The sequence below is a fragment of the Mytilus californianus genome, unplaced genomic scaffold (genome assembly GCF_021869535.1).
Source record: "Mytilus californianus isolate M0D057914Y unplaced genomic scaffold, xbMytCali1.0.p SCAF_11, whole genome shotgun sequence".
Lineage (NCBI taxonomy): Eukaryota > Metazoa > Mollusca > Bivalvia > Mytilida > Mytilidae > Mytilus > Mytilus californianus.
The window spans coordinates 39,195,173-39,222,299 of record NW_026262593.1 but is presented as its reverse complement, the minus strand read 5'-3'; the positions used below and the strand labels follow the sequence as shown (position 1 = coordinate 39,222,299).

At 33.4% G+C, this 27,127-nt stretch overlaps 1 protein-coding gene across 1 annotated transcript; it reads right to left on the bottom strand.

Annotated features, from left to right (window-relative positions):
- On the bottom strand, positions 1–27,127 carry LOC127720902 (uncharacterized). Its single transcript, XM_052227642.1, has 10 exons — positions 26,923–27,127; positions 26,002–26,044; positions 22,516–22,676; positions 20,684–20,857; positions 19,644–19,856; positions 19,158–19,200; positions 3,141–3,307; positions 1,211–1,375; positions 149–358; positions 1–47 (listed from the first exon to the last, which is right to left on the bottom strand). Exons 1-10 carry the CDS (start codon positions 27,008–27,010, stop codon positions 1–3), a joined length of 1,311 nt encoding a protein of 436 aa, XP_052083602.1. The 5' UTR covers positions 27,011–27,127.

Sequence of the window (27,127 nt, the reverse complement as noted above, 5' to 3'; positions counted from 1 at the left end):
TTAGAAATTCCAAGTTTTTTTTCCAGTTTCAAGGTAGATTGGGAATCCTAAAACAGACTCCCATATTACATTATTCAGTAATTATACTGCTGGTTTAAAATAAGCATTGAATTATAAATACTCAAAACTATAAAACAATTAAAAATACCGTATGTATAATCTGTCAAATTCAATGTCTTCTGATATCTGTCTATCTGTAAATGTAACTGATGATGGCATGTATCCAGTTCAAATGAGGCCTTGAATTTGTGCTTCAAGAAATCTACATCTAAACAACAATCAATGCCTAAACAAGATGACAAAAAATAGCACCTGGCATCAGCTGGTAAGTCTGGTAATATCACATCTTCAAAACAACCTGCAAATAAGTTAAAAGTCTTGCTAATTTTAAGCTTAATACATAAATTAATATAAGCTTCAAAACTAAATGGGTCTAATAGTACAATCAAAACTGTATTAGGTCAATTCTGCAAAGGGAATGGCAACATCAATTTTAATACAATTATGTACCTTATTTATTAACTAAAAACCTATACATCAAAATGTGTCAGTTGTCATGCAAATACAAAGTACTTGCTTCTCAAAAGATGGAGTGTCCTATCAACTGACATTCCAGCAGAAGCAGAAATTCCTAATGTTTGTAACCCTGCGTCTCGCCTACAATTGCTGCTGTCAGTGTAAAGGTGTAAAGCTGACTGTAAAAAGTAACGGTAAGTCCATTTGTCTATTTTGTATTAATTTGATAAAAATGCACCATGCTTTGAACAAAACCAACATTCTAACCTGGTATAAAGACATTCACTAACTGTTCATCTTTATGTTTTAAAAATGCTCATCATAGAACCATCTTTTTATAGTAATTTTTTAACATGTGGTCTGTCCTGGGAAGGGATCCTTCCCAAAACTTCCCCTACTGAGACAAGTTTGATATCAAGGTCAGTATCAGAAACAAATGAAGCTTCTTGCAGAAAAAGTTCTATCCATCATCCCTGGAAAGTATAATTAACATTGGAGAGGTGGTTTCAGAGAATAAGATAAAAATGTTTACAGACAATAATGAAGATGGATAATGATGGATGATAACTGATGACACTACCTCACCCCTTTCGGCAAGGTGAGATGAAAATAAATGTGTGTTAGCCTGACCCAAGTAATTATGTATTAACACAGGTTATCAATAAATTCTAACCATTTTTTGGTTTTAAAATACCTTTGATCCATCCATCTTTATCAGGCTCATATTCCAAGCTACAAGAGTCACTGTTTAGGTAAGATGACAGTCCTAACTGTTCTATTATCTTCCTGATAATATCCTCTGGCAGGATGTCATTGATGTCAAATCCTTCTTCTGCCATAAAATTTTCCAAAGAAAAATCTGAATAATCACAAATATGAATAATAAGTAAAACGTATAACTATACTGCACATGAATTCAATAGAGACCTGCATTTCAATTCTCATGAAATTCTGGTCCTGACCAAGCTTCAGGATAGATTTGCAAGATATTATCCAGACACCTTACAATTATTCATTGTCACGACAGTCAAGGGCTTCCAAAATTTTTTGAGCCAGCCGGACATTTCATATCTTATCCCGATTTTTTATCCCTTTGGACTTAGTAAATTAGGCAACTATGATAATCAGTTGGCCATCATATATGATATACATGTAACCATTGATTGACATTAAAACGATATTAAACTTTACTTTGATATAAATTCGATGTTCTGACGTAAAGTGTTAAATTGAAAGTGCAGCATTCGAAGTGTGCAACATCAGCGTACTAATTCTGCTTATTTCCGCTTTAGACTCTTTATTTGTGCAAAATAACGCTGTCAAAAGCTTTACTTTCGTTTTTAAAATCACATTTTCCTAATGCCGGATGTTGAATTGATGATGGTAAATCAAGGATCAGAGACGGATACGTAATATCCGTGTAAGTTTACAATTGAGTTAAGTAGCCTTTTCAAGTTATTTCTTCAAGAAAATACTCGAAATGAAAGTTAGATAAAGGTATCAATGATAATTTTAGCATTATTGAAGAATTAGGATGCATAATTAAATTTCCCACCAGCGAACAATAGACACATGCGCACACGTGTACTAGTTCAAACAACGTGGTTCTGACGATTATTAGTTTAAAACCTTGTCAAATTTTTCATCAAATCATATTTATTAACGTATTTCTTAGTATTTCAATCTTTTAGACTAAATTAATTAGATGCAACCCGCTGAAATGTAAGAAAATAACTTTGAATACCCTTTAGCGTACCCCAGTATTTAACACGATGTACAGTGTTTTTAAATATAATAATGAATATATACAAATTCGAATTCATTTATAAATATTCTTATTGGAAGAATTATTTTAAAATCTAAGGATACTTTTTTAAAACTGAATGCTCATTTACAATAATATCTACAAAGCGTAATTAAATACGATGTTGTTCCATACACGCTTACATGTTTGACCTCGTTTACCTGATCACCTTTATCACCTGTTTATGTTCATTGTTATGCATCATCAATTCTATTGATTAAGACAAGCTAAGGTCACCTCATCAAAGGTAATGACCTGTAATCAGTGAATGATTTATGGCTTCAATATTACTTATTGAAGGGATAATTGTTTGACAGCTTGTTGTTTTTTTAAATAAAAGAACAAAGGTTTTTTTCTACTTTTTATTGATGTACCAAGCCGTGCATTTGTGTACCCAGATGATTAGACTAACTGAGACACTTCACAGTATGAAATATGCTGCATCTGTTTAATTAAACCCAAATATGACCGAAATATCTTTGTGAAATAGATTGCCACAATTATAAACTATAATGCCCAAATGGACATTTTTATCGATCGATAGTTGGTAAAAAAAGTGAAATGACTGTTTTATGAAAATGCCTTGAATAACAAAAGTGGCAAACCTATGATATTTGACCGTTTGAGGCTGAGAGCAGCCGGACTTTTTATATAAATTTCGGTCAAGTCCGGAATATATGACAGTTTTGGAAGCCATGGTCAAGAGTGTATATAGCTAAAAAGGCTAAAGAACAGATACTCACCATTAGTTATATTTTAATTTACAACTCAGTTTGAAATATGATTTACATAATTATTTTAGTTATATTAACATGTTTACTTTTTGTAAAGAAAGAATCAGCTTCCCAGTCACAGAGAGGTTTTGGTACCAGGGTATCTTGGAATACTGTAAGGTCATATAAACAGGGTTTAGATGACTCAAAACACACACTGAGATTCAAGCTGACCCTAAGTTTCTTCTCCTCTTGAAGGTCATCAATCTTGTATCTAAAATATTTAAGAGCAATAATTCAACAAAGACATTTAAATTTGTTTCACTATTACACATCTTGTAAATGGATATGTTATTCCAATTGAATACTGAAATATATCAAAGCACTGTAAGTGCTGTAGGCAGTTAACCAAAAACCAAGGCAAACATAATTATGAAAACTGTGGCAGTGTTGCTTCAATTTTTTTTTAAGATTTGAAAGAACAAACATTAAATATTCGTATATTGTACATTTATGTTCATTAAATGAATTGATTATTAAGGCAAATTAATTAATATTTCATCAAGGTTTTCAAAAGCAACTCATATATCAATGTAAATGACCCCCATCTTCACCCCCAAGTGCATGATGTTATTCCATACCAAGTTTGGAATAAAATGACAGGTGATTATAAAACAGTTGGTCTAACATTCTCGGGCTTTACACTGCTTGAAAGATTTATATGTTTTCTTCAAAATGAGCGATAAATGAAAATTATTATAGGCCCAGAAATAATTTAATAAATAGTTAAAGTAAATTCAATTAGCCTAGACTCATTTTTTGCATCAATAAAATTTTATAATAAACAAGAAATAATTGTAACAGGATGCCGTTACGAAGTCTCCCAAACAAAGCCCCCATAATTCGTCATTCCCATGGTCTCCTGACATTGGGCAAAGTCCAGTTCATATTGGTTTGGTCTAGTACAGTGATATGCATATGTGACACCTAGGAGATTGACCCTGTATGTCATTCAAATCTTTTTGAAATGATGAACAGGAATAAATATGGTTTAGGTGTGGGTATCTCGACCGTTTACAAGTTCTCAAACAGGAGGGGGTGGGGTGACGCAAGGGGCTCCCCTATATTTCATTTGATTTGTTATATTGTCCCATACATGAATACATATGGTTTAGGGGTGGGGATCTCGACCATTTCCAAGTTCTCAAAACAGGAGGGGGGTGGGGTGACCCCAGGGACTCCCCAAATATTTCATTTGATTTGTTATATTGTCCCATACATGAATATATATGGTTTAGGGGTGGGGATCTTGACTGTTTACTAGTTCTCAAACAAGAGGGGGTGGGGTGTCCCCATGGACTCCCCCTATATTTCATTTGATTTGTTTTATTGTCCCATACATGAATATATATGGTTTAGGGGTGGGGATCTCCACCATTTCTAAGTTCTCAAACAGGAGGGGGTGGGGTGACCCCAGGGACTCCCCCTATATTTCATTTGATTTGTTTTATTGTCCCATACATGAATATATATGATTTAGGGGTAGGGATCTCGACCATTTCCAAGTTCTCAAACAGGAGGGGGTGGAACGACACCGGGGACTCCCCCAAATTATTTTCATTTGATTTCTTTTTATTGTCCCATACAAGTATATATATTGTTTAGGGGTGGGGATCACAACGGTTTACAAGATAAAAGTACATTTTCAAATTGAAGGGGGTTGGGATGACCCCCAGGGACTCACCCTATATTTTGGTTGATTTTTTTTACTGTCCTGTTCTCATTACTGAAGACTGCATGTGTCTATCACTTACTGTTTTCGAGAAATAGTCATTTGAAAATTAAAAAAAATAAAATCCCATAGGGTTCTATAGTAAACCCCTCCCTTCTTCAGGCCCTCCAAATACCCCTAAATAGACCCCAATGCACAAACAAAAGATTAATGGCTCCGCTAGACATGTTAGTCTAATATTTTATGAAACCCTAGGTAAATCTGACAAACGGTCAAAGTTGTCTTCTTAGACGGTTTGAGTGGATTCGGTCCAACTTGTCTCGGGGACGAGTTGTCCACATTACTTAAACATCCCATCAACGTCGATTTCTGCATCTGTTTCATGACTTCGTTTCATTCATAAAATAACAACAACCTTATTTGGCAAGATAAGTTAAAAATTACCGCCCACTTATATAACTTTATTTCCTCTATCATAGAGATTTGTTGTACATGAACAATATTCCTGCGCATTTTGCCATTTAGGAAATATAAACCACTTGTAATTACCGATTTTCAGAGATGAAATATTTCATACAATTGTTCTTTGACATCGTAGCCAAAAGCACAGGGGATAATAAACTACGTACGGATTTCTATTGAGCACTACTTCCTATGTGCAACTTCAAAAGTTTTGGGTAGTTCGACGATCATTTAAGGTTTTTCTGGTCATATTTTTTGTATTCCAGAAATAAAAGTATTAAAAAAATGTCCAATTAGTTATAAATAACATAATAGCCAGCTAGATAATAACAATCGCTCGTATTTCAGCATTTATTGGGTAGAACACAAATCTAGGGTGCTCGCATAAGGCAGCTTAACTGCCTAAAAATCAAAGTGCTTGTGAGCACTGAAGGGTAAAGATCGCTTTCATTTTGCAATTTTGTGAATATTTAAATAAAATTTGAATTGATTTTGCCAGACAAGTTAAAAATTTGAGTTGGAGTTATCTTCCTTTGTTCATGATTGCAGACATGTGACAGAGTTGTCAAGCCACAACTGGAGATTTGGAAATTTTCAGCTGGAGTTTGGGCTTCATAACTGGAGATTTTTTATCGACCTATTTATCGACCTACGCAATGGTTTTTTTGTGTTTAAACTGCATGTCTTCTTTTTTTGTTTGTTAAAAGAACAATAATTCCATACCTATCAACAACTCCATATCCATTTTTACTTGATAAAAATAGAAGATAAGGGGTTTTCAAATATTTATTCATAATATATAATTCAAGATAAAGCGATCAGCCATCATACAGAGTTGGCAAAAAGTACCCCTGATTTAGCTACATTGTCAACTTTGGTACCACTACTGATCATGCTTGTAACAGAAGGTGTTAAATTGATAGAGTTGTAGGCTTGCTGGTGGGTAGCTGTCCCCATAAGTTTGGTCAAATCATTAGGGCCACCACAGTCAGCTTTGCATGAAGTGTAGTAAGCATGGTCTTGACCCTTGGTACTGAATCTGCATCATTTGAAATCAGATCTCCAGGCAGAGTTGAATTTGGCTAGATACTTGGTCTTCTTTTATTTGCTGCTGGGGTATTTGGTGATATAAAAATACGGTTTGCATTTTGTCAAATTCTAAAATTTTAGAATAGTCCAAGACAACTGTACTTATATAGGTATTCCATTGGCTAGGATAGAAAACAAGCCATAAATATCATATTTGAGTTGATTTCATTTGTCTTTGAGGTTCAGTAAATGTTCCATGTTTTCAACAGCATCAAATTAAATCGTTGTTTATACAACTTGTACAATTTAATCATTGTCAGTATTTCACTTTTAATCAACCTGGCTTGTGTCTTAAACTAGCTAGTTGATCACTAGGTAATTGCCTATTATCTTTTATTTATTGTTGTACAGCCCTTTGATGGTGTAAACTTCCCAAAATAACGTGTATGGTGTAATGGTGTATGACATATGGTGCAATGGTAGAAGGTGTATGGTGCTATGGTGTATGGTGTAAGGGGAATGGTGTAATGGTGTATGAGGAATGGTGTGATTGTGTAACGTGCGATCGGGAATGGTGTGAATGAATGGTGTACGACATTTCATTGGTTGAAACCGAAGTTCATTTTATTTTAATTTTTCGGATTGTAAACATAAACAATAATAATAATCCTATTGTTCTTTTTTCCCAGTAAAGCAAATTACTTTACTCGTTAGACTCTATGTCATATATATTTAATATACACATATTAAAAAATCTTTTTTTTTCATATTCTTATTTACATTAAACAATGGTTTTAAAATTACACACTTGTGATCACATGCAGTTATCATAAAAGAAAGGATTTTATTTAAACTAGAAGGCGGATAGAAAGGTTATCCACGCATCGGAACAGTATTTTTATATCACGGGTTATCAACATCATTTTTAAAGTTGCTTCGTTCCCCACTTTTGACAGTCTCTTTATAAATATCTTATCGTCATTCACCTATGTTTGCCTTGGATTTACGATTCTGTTTTCCAAAAAATTTTCAAAGGAAAATTGTACAGTGTTATTGCACATAAGGTGTTGTATAATTATGAACAATCTCGTCAATTTCGTTAGATTTGTCTTTACGGATTATAAATGATATCTTGAACGTCCGAAAAAATATACTTATGTGAAACGGAATGAAATATTTGCCACTTGATATTTAGCCACCAACAAAATCAACCAACCGACATAATATACTAACAGTATACTTTTCCTAGAAGAGAACTTCTCATACTTTTCATTATAAAGTACATATGAAATCTGTCATGTCAGTCACACTGTTGGATGATGAGGTGGAATAGTTTTATTATACAAACCATCCTGAACTACTGAGTTTAAATCATCACACCTCAGCAAGCACGACTAATTTATGCGCAGACCAACCCATCACACAATAGCCCAAAAGGAATTTGTGATGTCTACCCGTCCATATTCAGAAGTCATGGAAGTGGGAAATACAGATACTGATACTGACTTTAGTGACAGTTTTATATAACGAATACAGAGATGAAATGCTGGCACTCTAAATTAAAGCGGACAAGATTTTGTTATCATTGTATTGCAATGTTGCTGTCATTTGTATTATACAATCCATCCTGACATCAAAATATTGCTGATTTACTATGCGGCTGCCGCTATATAGATTTACATAATATAGTGCAAATATGGTCAGTTTTGTTTGATACTTTAAAATAGTTTTGTTATACGAGTCAGCCTGAGGTATCAAAACTACTGAAATTTTCTTGCGAGACAATATTTTTAATAAAAAGAGGACATGCTGGCTATATATATCTAGATTGATGGGGACAAATTTTTGTTGTCATTGTATTGCAATGTTGCTGTCATTTGTATTATACAATCCATCCTGACATCAAAATATTGCTGATTTACTTTGCGGCTATATGCTGATTTACTATGCGGCTATATAGATTTACATACATGACATAATAAAGTGCTAATATGATCCGTTTTGGCTGATGCTTTAAAATAATTTTGTTATACAAGTCAGCCTGAGGTATCAAAACTACTAAAATTTTCATGCGAGACAATATTTTGAATAAAAAGAGGACATGCTGGCTATCTACATGTAGATTGATGGGGACAAATTTTTGTTGTCATTGTGTTGCAATGTTGCTGTCATTTAATTTGTATAATGCAATCCATTCTGACATCAAAATGTTGTTGTTTACTATGCGGCTATATAGATTTACATAATAAAGCGCAAATATGGTCAGTTTTGGTTGATTCGTTTAAATAATTTTGTTATACGAGTCAGCCTGAGGTATCAAAACTACTGAAATTTTGTTGCGAGACAATATTTTGAATAAAAAGAGGACATGCTGGCTATCTAGATTGATGGGAACAAATTGTTGTTGTCATTGTATTGCAATGTTGCTGTCATTTGTATTATACAATCCATCCTGACATCAAAATATTGCTGATTTACTATGTGGCTATATAGATATACATAATAATGTGCAAATATGGTCAGTTTTTGTTGATGCGTTTAAATAATTTTGTTATACTAGTCAGCCTTAGGTATTAAAATTACTGAAATTTTGTTGCGAGACAATATTTCGAATAAAAAGAGGACATGCTGGCAATCTAAATTGATGGGGATAATTTTTGTTGTCATTGTGTTGCAATGTTGCTGTCATTTGTATTATACAATTCATTCTGACAATAAAATATAGCTGCTTTTCTATGTGGCTATATAGATATACATAATATTAAAAGTACAAATATGGTCAGTTTTGGTTGATGCTGTAAAATAATTTTGTTATACAAGTCAGCCTGAGGTATCAAAACTACTGAAATTTTCTTAAGAGACAATATTTTGAATAAAAAGAGGACATGCTGGCTATCTAGATTGATGGGAATACATTTTTGTTGTCATTGTATTGCAATGTTGCTGTCATTTGTATTATACAATCCATCCTGACATCAAAATATTGCTGATTTACTATGTGGCTATATAGATATACATAATAATGTGCAAATATGGTCAGTTTTTGTTGATGCGTTTCAATAATTTTGTTATACTAGTCAGCCTTAGGTATCAAAATTACTGAAATTTTGTTGCGAGACAATATTTTGAATAAAAAGAGGACATGCTGGCAATCTAAATTGATGGGGATAATTTTTGATGTCATTGTGTTGCAAGTATGCTGTCATTTGTATTATACAATCCATTCTGACAATAAAATATAGCTGCTTTACTATGTTGCTATATAGATATACATAATATTAAAAGTGCAAATATGGTCAGTTTTGGTTGATGCTGTAAAATAATTTTGTTATACAAGTCAGCCTGAGGTATCAAAACTACTGAAATTTTCTTACGAGACAATATTTTGAATAAAAAGAGGACATGCTGGCTATCTAGATTGATGGGGACAAATTTTTGTTGTCATTGTATTGCAATGTTGCTGTCATTTGTATTATACAATCCATCCTGACATCAAAATATTGCTGATTTACTATGCGGCTATATAGATTTACATAATAAAGTGCAAATATGGTCAGTTTTGGTTGATACTTTAAAATAATTTTGTTATATGAGTCAGCCTGAGGTATCAAAACTACTGAAATTTTTTTGCGACACAATATTTTGAATAAAAAGAGGACATGCTGGCAATCTAGATTGATGGGGACAAATATTTGATGTCATTGTGTTGCAATGTTGCTGTCATTTGTATTATGCAATCCATTCTGACAACAAAATATTGCTGATTTACTATGCGGCTATCTAGATTTACATAATAAAATGCAAATATAGGTCAGTTTTGGTTTATTTGTTTAAATAATTTTGTTATACGAGTCAGCCTGAGGTATCAAAACTACTGAAATTTTGTTGCGTCACAATATTTTGAATAAAAAGAGGACATGCTGGCTATCTAGATTGATGGGAATAATTTTTGATGTCATTGTGTTGCAAGTATGCTGTCATTTGTATTATACAATCCATTCTGACAATAAAATATAGCTGCTTTACTATGTTGCTATATAGATATACATAATATTAAAAGTGCAAATATGGTCAGTTTTGGTTGATGCTGTAAAATAATTTTGTTATACAAGTCAGCCTGAGGTATCAAAACTACTGAAATTTTCTTACGAGACAATATTTTGAATAAAAAGAGGACATGCTGGCTATCTAGATTGATGGGGACAAATTTTTGTTGTCATTGTATTGCAATGTTGCTGTCATTTGTATTATACAATCCATCCTGACATCAAAATATTGCTGATTTACTATGCGGCTATAAAGATTTACATAATAAAGTGCAAATATGGTCAGTTTTGGTTGATACTTTAAAATAGTTTTGTTATATGAGTCAGCCTGAGGTATCAAAACTACTGAAATTTTTTTGCGACACAATATTTTGAATAAAAAGAGGACATGCTGGCAATCTAGATTGATTGGGACAAATTTTTGTTTTCATTGTGTTGCAATGTTGCTGTCATTTGTATTATGCAATCCATTCTGACAACAAAATATTGCTGATTTACTATGCGGCTATATAGATTTACATAATAAAATGTAAATATGGTCAGTTTTGGTTGATTTGTTTAAATAATTTTGTTATACGAGTCAGCCTGAGGTATCAAAACTACTGAAATTTTGTTGCGTCACAATATTTTGAATGAAAAGCATGGCTATCTGGATTGATGGGAATAAATTTTTGTTGTCATTGTATTGCAATGTTGCTGTCATTTGTATTATACAATCCATCCTGACATCAAAATATTGCTGATTTACTATGTGGCTATATAGATATACATAATAATGTGCAAATATGGTCAGTTTTTGTTGATGCGTTTCAATAATTTTGTTATACGAGTCAGCCTGAGGTATCAAAACTACTGAAATTGTGTTGCGTCACAATATTTTGAATAAAAAGAGGACATGCTGGCTATCTAGATTGATGGGAATAAATTTTTGTTGTCATTGTATTGCAATGTTGCTGTCATTTGTATTAAACAATCCATCCTGACATCAAAATATTGCTGATTTACTATGTGGCTATATAGATATACATAATAATGTGCAAATATGGTCAGTTTTTGTTGATGCGTTTAAATAATTTTGTTATACTAGTCAGCCTTAGGTATCAAAATTACTGAAATTTTGTTGCGAGACAATATTTTGAATAAAAAGAGGACATGCTGGAAATCTTAATTGATGGGGATAATTTTTGTTGTCATTGTGTTGCAATGTTGCTGTCATTTGTATAATGCAACCCATTCTGACAATAAAATATAGCTGCTTTACTATGTGGCTATATAGATATACATAATATTAAAAGTGCAAATATGGTCAGTTTTGGTTGATACTTTAAAATAATTTTGTTATACAAGTCAGCCTGAAGTATTAAAACTACTGAAATTTTCTTACCAGACAATATTTTGAATAAAAAGAGGACACGCTGGCTATCTAGATTGATGGGGACAAATTTTTGTTGCCATTGTATTGCAATGTTGCTGTCATTTGTATTATACAATCCATCCTGACATCAAAATATTGCTGATTTACTATGCGGCTATATAGATATACATAATAAAGTGCAAATATGGTCAGTTTTTGTTGATGCGTTTAAATAATTTTGTTATACTAGTCAGCCTTAGGTATCAAAATTACTGAAAAATTGTTGCGAGACCATATTTTAACAAGAAATGAATGTAACAGGATGCTGTTACGAAGTCTCCCAAACGAAGCTCCCATAATTCGTAATTCCCAGGGTCGCCTCACATTGGGCAACTTCCAGTGAAAATTGGTTTGGTCCAGTAAAGTTATATGCATTAGCGATGCCTGGGGACTAACCTTGTATATCATTCAAATCATCTTGGCATGACAAACCAGAATATATATGGTTTAGGGGTGGGGATCTCGACCATTTACAAGATACTAGAACATTGGGGGTGGGGAGGAACCCCTGGGGTCTGGCCCTATACTTCATTCAAATGTTCATTACATGACGAACAGGAATATATATGGTTTAGGGGTGGGGATCTCAACCATTTACAAGATATTAGAACATTGGGGGTGGGGGGGGGGACCCCTGGGGACTGACCGTATACGTCATTCAAATGTTCGAGACATGACAAATAGGAATATATATGGTTTAGGGGTGGGGATCTCAACCATTTACAAGATATTAGAAATTTCTCAATCAGGGGGTGGGGGTGACCCCTGGGGACTAACCCTGTATTTCATTTGATGTGCTTTATCATGACAAACCAGAATATATATGGTTTAGGGGTGGGGATCTCGACCATTTACAAGATATTAGAACTTTCTCAAATGGCAGGGGGTCGGGATGACCCCTGGGGACTAACCCTGTATATCATTCAAACCATCTTAGCATGACAAACCAGAATATATATGGTTGAGGGGTGGGGATCTTGACCACTTACAAGATATTAGAACTTTCTCAAATGGCAGGGGGTGGGGGTGACCCCTGGGGACTAACCCTGTATTTCATATGATGTGCTTTATCATGACAAACCAGAATATATATGGTTAAAGGGTGGGGATCTCGACCATTTACAAGATATTAGAACTTTCTCAAATGGCAGGGGGTCGGGATGACCCCTGGGGACTAACCCTGTATATCATTCAAACCATCTTAGCATGACAAACCAGAATATATATGGTTGAGGGGTGGGGATCTTGACCACTTACAAGATATTAGAACTTTCTCAAATGGCAGGGGGTGGGGGTGACCCCTGAGGACTAACCCTGTATTTCATATGATGTGATTTATCATGACAAACCAGAATATATATGGTTTAGGGGTGGGGATCTCGACCATTTACAAGATATTAGAACTTTCTCAAATGGCAGGGGGTCGGGATGACCCCTGGGGACTAACCCTGTATATCATTCAAACCATCTTAGCATGACAAACCAGAATATATATGGTTATGGGGTGGGGATCTTGACCACTTACAAGATATTAGAACTTTCTTAATGGCAGGGGGTGGGGGTGACCCCTGGGGACTAACCCTGTATTTCATATGATGTGCTTTATCATGACAAACCAGAATATATATGGTTTAGGGGTGGGGATCTCGACCATTTACAAGATATTAGAACTTTCTCAAATGGCAGGGGGTCGGGATAACCCCTGGGGACTAACCCTGTATATCATTCAAACCATCTTAGCATGACAAACCAGAATATATATGGTTTAGGGGTGGGGATCTTGACCACTTAGAAGATATTAGAACTTTCTTAAATGGCAGGGGGTGGGGTGACCCCTGGGGACTAACCCTGTATTACATTTGATGTACTTTGTCATGACAAACCAGAATATATATGGTTTAGGGGTGGGGATCTCGACCATTTACAAGATATTAGAACTTTCTCAAATGGCAGGGGGTCGGGGTGACCCCTGGGGACTAACCCTGTATATCATTCAAACCATCTTAGCATAACAAACCAAAATATATATGGTTTAGGGGTGGGGATCTTGACCACTTACAAGGTATTAGAACTTTCTTAAATGGCAGGGGGTGGGGGTGACCCCTGGGGACTAACCCTGTATTTCATTTAATGGGCTTTATCATTTAGAACATTTTCAATTAAAAAGATTGTGTCTATCACAAACGGTTTTCAATTTATAATCATTTGAAAATTTTAAAAAATAAAATCCCATAGGGTTCTATAGTAAAACCCTCTTTTCTTTTTGCCCCTCAAAGTACCCCTTTATAAACCCCATTGCACAAACAAAACCCTGATTGCACCACTAGACATGTTAGTCTAACATATTGTGAAACCCTAAGTTAATCTGACAAGCGGTTTTGGAGAACGGGTGCGGACAAGTTCAAATTTAAAAGCGGCGGAAGAAGAAGAAGAAGAAGAAGAAGAAGAAGAAGAATAATAATAACAAGAAATGATTGTAACAGGATGCTGTTACGAAGTCTCCCAAACGAAGCTCCCATAATTCGTAATTCCCAGGGTCGCCTGACATTGGGCAACATCCAGTGAAAATTGGTTTGGTCCAGTAAAGTTATATGCATTAGTGATGCCTGGGGACTAACCTTGTATATCATTCAAATCATCTTGGCATGACAAACCAGAATATATATGGTTTAGGGGTGGGGATCTCGACCATTTACAAGATACTAGAACATTGGGGGTGGGGAGGAACGCCTGGGGACCGACCCTATACGTCATTCAAATGTTCATTACATGACGAACAGGAATATATATGGTTTAGGGGTGGGGATCTCAACCATTTACAAGATATTAGAACATTGGGGGTGGGGGAACCCCTGGGGACTGACCGTATACGTCATTCAAATGTTCGAGACATGACAAATAGGAAAATATATGGTTTAGGGGTGGGGATCTCAACCATTTACAAGATATTAGAACTTTCTCAAATGGCAGGGTGTCGGGATGACCCCTGGGGACTAACCCTGTATATCATTCAAACCATCTTCGCATGACAAACCAGAATATATATGGTTTAGGGGTGGGGATCTTGACCACTTACAAGATATTAGAACTTTCTTAAATGGCAGGGGGTGGGGGTGACCCCTGGGGACTAACCCTGTATTTCATTTGATGTGCCTTATCATGACAAACCAGAATATATATGGTTTAGGGGTGGGGATCTCGACCATTTACAACTTATTAGAACTTTCTCAAATGGCAGGGGGTCGGGATGACCCCTGGGGACTAATCCTGTATATCATTCAAACCATCTTAGCATGACAAACCAGAATATATATGGTTTAGGGGTGGGGATCTTGACCACTTAGAAGATATTAGAACTTTCTTAAATGGCAGGGGGTGGGGGTGACCCCTGGGGACTAACCCTGTATTACATTTGATGTGCTATATCATGACAAACTAGAATATATATGGTTTAGGGGTGGGGATCTTGACCACTTAGAAGATATTAGAACTTTCTTAAATGGCAGGGGGTGGGGGTGACCCCTGGGGACTAACCCTGTATTACATTTGATGTGCTTTATCATGACAAACCAGAATATATATGGTTTAGGGGTGGGGATCTCGACCATTTACAAGATATTAGAACTTTCTCAAATGGCAGGGGGTCGGGATGAGCCCTGGGGACTAACCCTGTATATCATTCAAACCATCTTAGCATAACAAACCAAAATATATATGGTTTAGGGGTGGGGATCTTGACCACTTACAAGGTATTAGAACTTTCTTAAATGGCAGGGGGTGGGGGTGGCCCCTGGGGACTAACCCTGTATTTCATTTAATGGGCTTTATCATTTAGAACATTTTCAATTAAAAAGATTGTGTCTATCACAAACGGTTTTCAATTTATAATCATTTGAAAATTTTAAAAAATAAAATCCCATAGGGTTCTATAGTAAAACCCTCTTTTCTTTTTGCCCCTCAAAGTACCCCTTTATAAACCCCATTGCACAAACAAAACCCTGATTGCACCACTAGACATGTTAGTCTAACATATTGTGAAACCCTAAGTTAATCTGATAAGCGGTTTTGGAGAACGGGTGCGGACAAGTTCAAATTTAAAAGCGGCGGAAGAAGAAGAAGAAGAAGAAGAAGAAGAATAATAATAATAATAAGAACTGAGCAAAAACAATAAGTCTTCCCAAACTTCGTTTGGGAGACTTAATAATAAGAACTGAGCAAAAACAATAAGTCTTCCCAAACTTCGTTTGGGAGACTTAATTAAAAAGAGGACATGCTGGCTATCTAAATTGATGGGTATATTTTTTGTCGTCATTGTGTTGCAATGTTGCTGTCATTTGTATTATACAATCCATTCTGACATCAAAATATTGCTGATTTACTATGTGGCTATATAGATTTACATGATAAAGTGCAAATATGGTCAGTTTTGGTTGATGCTTTAAAATAATTTTGTTATAAGCGTCAGCCTGAGGTATCAAAACTACTGAAATTTTCTTGCGAGACAATATTTTAAATAAAAGAGGTCATGCTGGCTATCTAGATTGATCAGGACAAATTTTTGTTGTCATTGTATTGCACTGTTGCTGTCATTTGTGTTATACAATCCATCCTGACAACAAGATATTGCTGATTTACTATGTGGCTTTATAGATATACATAATAAAGTGCAAATATGGTCAGTTTTTGTTGATGCGTTAAAATAATTTTGTTATACGAGTCAACCTGAGGTATCAAAACTACTGAAATTTTGTTGCGAGACAATATATTGAATAAAAAGAGGACATGCTGGCAATCTAGATTGATGGGGACAAATTTTTGTCATTGTACATGTTGTTTTGCAATGTTGCTGTCATTTGTATTATACAATCCACCCTGATATCAAAATATTGTTGATTTACTATGCGGCTATATAGATCTATATAATAAAGTGAAAATATAATGGTCAGTTTTGGTTGATGAGTTAAATAATTTTGTTATATGAGTCAGCCTGAGGTATCAAAATTACTGAAATTTTGTAGCGAGACAATATTTTTAATAAAAGGAGGGCAAAAATATTTTCAAATTTTTTAACCCTATATAAATTAACAGATTGACACACTCCCCATTTCCATTCTCAATTTTATAATTATAAGTGCAAATATGGTCAGTTTTGGTTGATGCTTAAAATAATTTTGTTGTACATGTTGTACATGTACCAGTCATCCTGAAGTATTAATTTTTGGCATTGTTTGTCGGTTTTATCTGAAAACCAAGTTTATAAGATTTACCATACATGTTAAAACCGATAATAATAGCATTGTAACCAATATCGTTTCTAATTTATGGATAGGCAGATCGCGGATAAATTTGCATTACAAGCAAAGTTTTATGCGTACTTTATTTACAAATACATGTATATATATTTAATCTGTATTGATTATATAACCATCATAGGCATGACCACGGAGATTTTAATTTTATACATTAATTTACAATATTGTGATCAAAATTCGTTTTTTAAATCAAATAAATAATTTTGTAGTCGCACGCTTTCTTTGAAATTTAATTGCATTATGGGTAATTTCGGATCGTGTAGATAGAATGGGGAATGGTGTAATGTGTAAGGTGTATGGTGCAAAGGTGTAACGTGTATGGTGTAATGGCACAAGGTGTATGGTGTAATGGTGTATGGTGAATGGTGTAATGGTGTATGGTGTGAGTGGGAAGTTTACACCATCCAAGGACTGTATATACAGTTTAATCCTAAACACTTCAGGCTAAATTTACCTATTTTAACTTTTGACACAAAATCCATTACAGGAAACTTCCGTTTTTCTCGGACTTTTCTCATATCAATTTCGAGTTTCTCGGACTTTTTCTCTGTCCGTATCGATTTTGTAAACAAAAATGTCTAATGAAAATTTTACGAGGTTGACATTTTCAAAAAGCGGAAGATTTCAAATTTTAACGGGAGGGACGGAAGATAGTCTGAAAAGCGGGAGATTTTGACTCCCGCTGGAAGAATCACATGTATGTGATTGAACATGTGGTTGAACTTATTTTTATAACAGATTCATACACCATGCATTGCTTATGAAATTTTTAATAAAAAAATGTTTTCTTGACAAGTTTGGGAATTCAAATACACATCATATTGTAGCTTAAATATCAAAGTATAACATTTGACCTATAATGGTTTACTTTTACAAATTGTGACCTGGATGGAGAGTTGTCTCATTGGCACTGACATACCACATCCTATCATCAATAAATTGCATGACATTCACTGGATAGGATCTAAAAATAATGATCACTACACTGCACTATTTTGTTTGAACTATCAAAGGTAGTGATCAACCTTGGAAAATATAGATTTCAAGTAAGTTCCATAGGGTTTTGATTGCATTTCATGCAATCTTTACCCAAAAAAACAACATCCATGCCATCCTTTTAGAGTTTCATGTGATTTTCATACTTCCTAACTTTTTTGTAGGATGTGATATACCATGTTTGGCATATTTTATCTTTAATTTGAAAGTTAATACTAATTTTTTTTTTTGGGGGGGGGGGGAGGGGGGGGGGACTTTAATTTCAGATAATTGATTTACGTTCAATGCTTAGTATTACATACCTGTCAACTGACCCGTATACTACGGGTGAGACCCGTGAATTTCACCCCATACCCAGGATTTTTTAAATATCAGAATATCAGAATATTACATTCTTTTATTTATCTACCTTAGAACAATTAAAAAATTATTTTGAAAATTATTTTTTTTATCTCTACTTCCTTTAAATGCTTAATTTTTTTTTATTATATTTCAATATAAAAAAACTCTGAGTAGCTGCACATTATGATACATACTGAGAAATAAGTTCTAAAGAAAAAAAATAAACCAAGTAGCTTGAGAATTGATATTAAACTATGAATGAAACAAGGAGAGGGTATGGCTTGGCTTGTAATGATAAAGTACAACACATTAATATTTCAATGGCTTCTTATGCAAGGAATAAAATTAAAGTTTTAAATTATTTTCAGTTAGTACTTAACCATGTGAACATAATTTGGAAACTGTTCGATTTAAAATATAAAGAAATGTCCCCTAAATACTTAAATTCAGCTGAAAAAAAGTTTGTACGCGTTATGACCTAAGATTTTCTTCTTCAATGCAGGTCATGACCTGCATTTTCATTTTCATAGGTTGACAGGTATGGTATTACTAGACCTACAAAAAGTGTGGTACAATAACTAATCCCATGGTTTTCCTTACTAATTGCTTTACTATGTTACTTTGTTATTAAGTTACAGACAATTACAAGTTGCTCTTTAACTGTGCTTCAATGTCACCATCTTTACAATAATTTGAACTTTTATACTCTAGAAAGCTCATTTGTTCTTTGAGTAACTTTTTTCCCCTTTTGATTATGAAGTAACTAAATCATTCTGAAGAAGCATACATACGTAATTCTCAATATCCCCTTCAAATTGAAGTGCTTGGTAGTACCTTTATAAAGAAGAAAACAATATTATAAATTTTGAAAAGAAAACTATATTACTGTAATGAAAAATATCATTTATTTTAATGAATAAATCAATCTGTGAAAGGTAGTTTGATGTTTATACTACTGTAAATTCAGAAATTATTGCGAGGTTTTTATCTATGCAAATAATGTGACTAGTTGAGTATCGCAATAATAAGAACTCACATTCTGATATCTTATATGTATATCTGTATGCAGATTTCCCTAAAACGCAATAATTAATCTCGCATTTATGTCCATTCTACAAAAATCGCAATAATAAATGCACACAATAATTTCTGAATCTACAGTATTTACATTAGAGCTCTAGATTTTCATGAGGTCATTGTTTTCCTATGGAACTACTATTAACAGAATAAGACATTTTGAATATAAAAACATATGAAAAGGTACGTCAAATGCTCACCAAATTCATAGTCCAACAAGTTTATTGGATCAATTACAAGTTTTTCTAGTCCTACTGTCATGACATTGGTACACATGTTCACATCCAGGAAGGCATGAAATGATCTGTCCAGAAAATCTACATCAATACAACAGTACACTGCAGTACAATGTGATGGAATCATACATGATACAGGACTAGGCAGTGGTGTCAAAGATACATCTAGTGGGCAAGCTGAAATACAGAGAAAAGTAAAACTTTAAATTTGCCCAATAGACTTTACTTCTAGAACAGTAGCCTTTTTCATAAAAAAATCTTACAACTATAAAGATTGGTCATAAATTATACTGAAATATTCATATTCCATTATATTAATGTTCTAATTCTTTTACTGTATTTTTCTGTGTCATTTTGTCTCTTGTGAAGAGTTGTCTCATTGGCAATCAAACCACATCTTCTTTTTTATATGACTTGCGAGTATTATTTCTCGTTTTTTCGAAATTCAGATCACGGATTCTCAGATGTTTAATTTATGCCTAATAAACTTTACCAAAAGAACAGACTGTAATTTTTACCCAATAAACCAGACTTTCAATTTTGCAAATTATACTGTACCATTGAGAGAGATGTTTCAATTTGGTCTAATTGACTTTCCTGAAAAAGTGGAGGCATTTAATTTGATATTGGATATATTCACAACAAAACTAACAAGTGAAACTGCGAGCTACTGCTCACTGATGATACCCCCAAACATTTCGTTAAACAGGAAGTTGTTGAGTGATGAATCTGAAAATGCATCACACGGTATAGCTGACTTATATAAACCCTGAAACCAAATTTCTTGTATTGTAGTTCCTGAGAAAGATGCGACGAAAAATATTGGGACGGAAGGACGGACTGACGGACGGACTGACGGATGACAGACAGAGGTAAAACAGTATACCCCCACTTTTTTAAAGCGGGGGTATAATTAAAAACTATTCCATTTAGCTCAAAAAAACTAATACTAGCTGAATACTCTTATGTTAATCATTTTGATTTTGTTACTCATTGAAACTTACTTTTCTTCCAACCATTCAGAACTGGGCTGTACTTGGAACCAGATCTTTGACATGACTCTTCATTTAGAAGTCTACCAATACCAAGCTGTTCAAATAGCGTAGCAATTACAAGTTTTGACAGCTGTTGTCCTGATGGAATACTGACCTTCTCCAGCCAATTTTCTAAAGAAAACCCTGAAATATAAATGTACTTTGCAAATTTCTTGATAAACAGATCCAACTTATATTTTACTTTTGGCATTAGCAAGCAGGATATAAAACCTGGAGTTAATGTTGAACACTAAGTGAGTTAATTTTCCAGAGACATGATATAAGGGCAAGAACTAATTTTACTATAAAATCAAAACTCTCAGTCATACAATATAAGTGAAAGTTAACATGGAAATAAGTCGCAAGAATACATATGACAACCCATGAAAAGTCCTTGCTCTTACTCCTAACTACTTCATGTCTTTTCTAGCAGTAAATATGAAAATATGTCTTTGGTTCAACTCATCTAGGGACTAGACCAGGGCTCCAAAATATATTTGAGACAGCCAGATAATTTTTTTTTCTTATTCAAATTTTAATCTCTTTTGATATAAATCTGATGTTCTGACCTAAACTGTTACATTGACAGTGCATCACACAAAATGCTCAGCGTAATTATATCAGCCTTAGACTCTTTATTAATGCAAAATCACGCTGTAAAACCCTTTACCTTTGTTTTTAAAAACCACATTTTCCTAATATGGATGTTGACTTCACAATGGTAAAACATGGACTAAAAACAGATACGTAAATTCTTTGTAAATAGATATAAGAAGATGTGGTATGAGTGCCAATGAGACAACTCTCCATCCAAGTCACAAATTTGGAAAAAGTAAACCATTATAGGTCAAAGTACAACCTTCAACACGGAGCCTTGGCTCACACCGAAACCACAAGCTATTAAGGGCCCCAAAAATGACTAGTGTAAAACAATTCAAACAGGAAAACCAACGGTCTAATCTATATAAAAAATGAGAAACAAGAAACACATATGAACCACATCAACAAACAACAACCACTGAACATCAGGTTCCTGACTTAGGACAGCTAGTTTACAAAGCATCAAATTAGCTTAAGTAGTTCCTTCCACCTTATTTCTTCAAGAAAATACTTGAAATAAATGTAAGATAAAGAGATCAATGATATTTTTAGTATTTTTGAAGAATTTGGTTGCATAATTAAATCTTACACCCGCGCACATGTGTCCTAGTTCAAACAACATTGTTACATGGTTCTGGTGATTTTTCCTTAAAACTTTTATTACTACCTTTTAAATTTATCATCAAATGATATTTTAATACGAATTTGAAAGACTAAATTAAATATAGATTCAAACCAGTGAAATTTAAAAAAAATAACTGTAAATAGACAAATCGATGTCTGGTGCAATATAGTTTACCTGTAATCTGGACAGGTATATCTCAGCTGTCAGACAACTAGTTAACCTTGATTGTAATAAGTAGGTGTTAAAATTGGGCTTGTTTTTATAATGCTCATTCATCATGTCACTTTTATGACCGGAAATGTGTGGCTGTTTAAGACAAAAGGTCAGGTCAAAAGGATAGAATAAACTTCAATTTTTGGCAAATTATATTAAATTGCAAACCCATGTTCAGGCTCGGCACAACCGGTTGAAAATATAATTCATCAGACTTGTGTGGACAATACGACTGTTTTGGAAGCCCTGGACTAAACCCAGGGTCCCGAAGACTTAAGATTAGTTAACCTTAGTGGTAGTTCATTAATATAAGATTTTATGTAGCAAATTTAAAATTAAAGTACAATATTTCAATCTAATTCACCTTCAATATCAAAACCAGTATTCCAGTCACATGGTATCTTTGGAAGAGGTGAATCCTGCAGTACTACCCAATGGAACATTGTCTCCCCTGGATTAAACTGTACACTAATGTTAAGACTGACTTTGAACTGTTTTTCATCCTCCATGTTATCAAAACTGTAACTGAAATTAAACAATGCACTTTCTCAGTAAAATTGAAATATAATTAAAAACTGTATCATGGGGACTTTACAAATTAATACAATAATTATCTAACACTTTTCAAACAGTTTAAAAACATACATTCAAAAATATCGGTCCCCCATCTTACTTTTGAGAATGAAGAGTTCAAAATTTAAAATCAAAGCATCATGGATGTTGTGATTCAGCCAATTTTGAAGCTAGTCTGACATTTTTCTGACCATACTTTCAATAATTATTTTGTTTTCTTCATTTCCATAATCTCACTGTAAAATTTCTATTCTATTGCCAAAAGATGGAGAATTTTGCAATATTGATGCAATTTATTTTGGTATTTCAATTGAAGACTATGTCAGATTTTTTTACATCTTTTTTTTTTTAGAAACATTTGAAATTCAATGATTTTTACAAGAATGTTAAGCGAAATTTTCAAATGTGTAGCTTATTTTTTATATGCCATTAACAATAATTGGCTTAATAATTTCCAGAAAGAGGCATTAAAAATGCCCTTTCTCAACAACAACAAAAATAGATAACTAACTTTTATCTAAATTGGTGTTCATTCTTCATTAAGGAAAAATATATTTCCTGTAATCAAATATACATGTACAAATACCAGATGCTGAGATAATTCAAATTACTGTTAAATAGCAATATAATGGGGAATATACAAATAAATTTATTGCAGAAAATGCTCCGGTAAAAGCATGGAAGTATTATATTGACAGGAACTACTACGACCCAACTCAACCGTTTCATCTGCAATGCTGTGCGCAATTTAATGACATGTTAATTAACTTGAAACATGGCACATTATTTACACACCAGTGTGTGGTGCCTACAATAATGTAATTCTTGGTTGCTTTCGTGATTACGGAAATAAACAAAGAAATCAAAAGTTGTGATAAATTCTAAGGAAACAGCAATCGGCAAACCTCGGCAGATTTCGTTACCCTACATCTGCCTATGTGTGTCGATTGATAGATTGATGGATTTGTGCGCAACATCATTAATTCTAGAAAAAAACATTGACGATGAAATTTGTACCATATTAATTGAATAAATACACCATGTTTATTGATTTATTTTTGGTAAAAACTGCACTATCTAAATATATATCACAAGTTGTGATTAATTACCGTTTGTTTAACTCCAGTGGCATACATTTCATGCATATTTAAGACGATTGTAAAATGATTGTTGTGATTAAAATAAAAAAATCAAAGAGATTTCAAATAGATGTAAGAAATATAAGACTTCGCTTTAAATCCAGGGTACGATCATTAGTTGTTGGCATACGAATATTTCTGCTGAGCCCCAGTGTGTTCAAATTTATTTAAGTACTGTAGCTCTAAAGTAATATTTAGTGGTATCATTTGGACAGAAAATTATCAAATATTATATGGGACAGAGATGATTTAACCATTCCATAACATTTTATATGTCTTCGTTTTTTTCTCAAATTGATAATGCGGGTCCAATCATAAGTCATGATTGGCACATTCATAAATGTACAAATAGAAATACTGACACCGGCTGTATATTATCGGACAAAATTCGTTCAAATACAAATATTTTAGCAGTTTTGAATTTAACAAATGCCAAAAAATTAATAGGCACATATATACATATAAATAACAAGGTACGTCCTTTATTAACTATATTTGATTTCTGTGTTATTTAGTCCTTGATCGATTAATTTTCACATTTAAAACTGAAAATTTCTACTATCCAGGATAATCCAGGTCCTTTACTATATATATTAATCAATTGGTGTATATTTATATCAGGAACATTTTCATGACTCGGCAGTAACTGGAACACACCCTTACGACAGTTAAAACTTAACCCCTGAAGAAATGAAATAATGTCACTTACAATTTTGAAACGTTGTAGAATAATTAATTCTGGGCCGATTTTCATTTTTTATGCATCAGTCGATTTGTTTAAATAAGTTGTTTATGAATAAAGGTCAACCGATGCCATTAAAATGAGCAAAGGTATTTTTCCACAGGTATCAACGTTAACGTGTCTCGATAAAAACCATGTGATTGATAAGAAGTATCTCTGGTCAATTTATGATCGCGGCATTGCAGATAGCCACAAAAGAAATTAACGACAGCGTACTAATTAGACAGTTTCCATATCTTTTCTACAGTACTACCCGGGTTATGAATAAGTGCTAATTAATCGTTGTAGTTCCTGTCAATATAATACTTCCATGGGTAAAAGTTGTGCAATTGTGTGTGTTTATTACTTCAACCAAATTACTGATAATTGTAACTTAAATAGACCTTAATTATTAACTTATGTCAGATGATTATGATACTGATTTTACAACTATTGAGGTCAAGATTCTGTGTATTCAATTTTTTGAACTCAATTAATACCAGTATGATTATCAACTGTCATGATATATTAATATAACTGTGGTCAATAAAAACTGCATTTGAGTGGAGTTTAATCCAATTAATACTTACACCTCTGAGTGTAATTGTTTGAAAATCGTAACAGCTGTCCATCATACTGGTATTGTAATAATCTCATTTTCCTAATGAAAGACTGGGAATAATGGCATTTCAAAAAAAGTGTGGGAATCAACTCTGATATCAATACACTTCTGGAACCAAATTTTATTCAATGACTTATAGGAACATAAGATACTGATAAAACACTTTCATTATTATTATCAACTGCTTAAATTTGAAAAATCACATTTTCCACATTAACTAATAAATGGCAATTTAATATAAATTTTGATTTACAAAGGAACTATATGCAAGCGTATATCTAAAATAAAGAAGTTGTTCGCCCAACCTTTTCTTAATTTAAGGACAAATAACATGTTAAAAGTTGGCAGTTGATGATTAAAATGGTGTATAAAGTTTCTACAAGTCATAGAAACACATAATTATTTTCCTGACATGTAGTTGACTAATATCGGACCAAAATCAGATTTCTTTCGAGATCCCGTATTTCCGTAAATTTTTTAATACAATCAGTAGAGTGTATTTTGACACAAAATTCTATGAAAAATACAGACAAACTGTACAAGTAATCACCTCTGCATTGGGTACCAATTCCTGTTAGTTTTTTTTGTTTAATAGCTATTTTACAAAAGTGTAAAATTAGCTATCATTTGAGAAAAAGTTGTCTTATCTGACTAAAATCACATATTCTTTCTTTGATTATGAATAATTGAACAACAGCAGTATATTTTTTATTTATCATAACTTAAGTGATTATTATAATTTTCAATCATTTCAATAATAACTAGCATCTTTTTTTGCCCATGCATCATACTTACTCTAAATAAACAACCTCACCAAGTTTTAATGTGTCTTTTACACCTGAAAAAAAAAAGTATTGCACTACTTTAAATTTTTCTTTTGCATTTTGAAATAGTATTATTTCAACAAACTCTCAGTTTCAAGGGTGCAATTATCAAACACTAAAAAAATTCAAAATTATACTTTTTTTTATTGAAGGATAAACTTATCACAATTTGTCATAAACTAAAGCTAATTTAGAGCATATGACGTATTGTAAAATAAAATTTCTATTGATGAATAAAATTGAGAATGGAAATGGGGAATGTGTCAAAGAGACAACAACCCGACTATAGAGCAGACAACAGCCGAAGGCCACCAATGGGTCTTCAATGCAGCGAGAAACTCCCGCACCCGGAGGAGTCCTTCAGCTGGCCCCTAAACAAATATGTATACTAGTTCAGTGATAATGGACGTCATACTAAACTCCAAATTATACACAAGAAACTAAAACCAAAAATGATACAAGACTAACAAAGGCTAGAGGCTCCTGACTTGGCACAGGCGCAAAAATGCGGCGGGGTTAAACATGTTTTTTGAGATCTCAACCCTCCCCCTATACCTCTAGCCAATGTAGAAGTCTACATTCAGATGTTTTTGTTTTTTTCATGTGTTTTGAGATTTCTTTATGAAACAGCAAGCATTTCATTATCAAAGTAATTTGACATGAATAGCTAATCTAAAGTTTCTTTAGTTTAACCAATTTAGAGCTTGACATATGGAATTGACACAAGTTTGTCATTACAGACTCCAGATGTTTCTTTTTAAACTTATGTTGATGGGTTGCTGTTTATTGACATTTAGATCCTTTATATTTTTTTCATATGTAACCATTGCAATTCTATCAAAAGTTCTTTACATCAAAATATACTCTTAAGACATATTTTAAAATTATTTACCCCACTGGAACTTCAGCGAAGAAAATTCAAATTTAAGTTTCTCAATTGTAAAGGAAATGTTTCTTTTGCAGGAATCAATATCCAACATGACATGGAAGTTTCTTTTCAAGAAGGCAACAGTGAAACAGCAATCAATTGCTGTACAACTTTTTAAAAGTCTGCAGGAAATTTGTCCAGATAATGATGGCAACTGCACAGAGCGAGG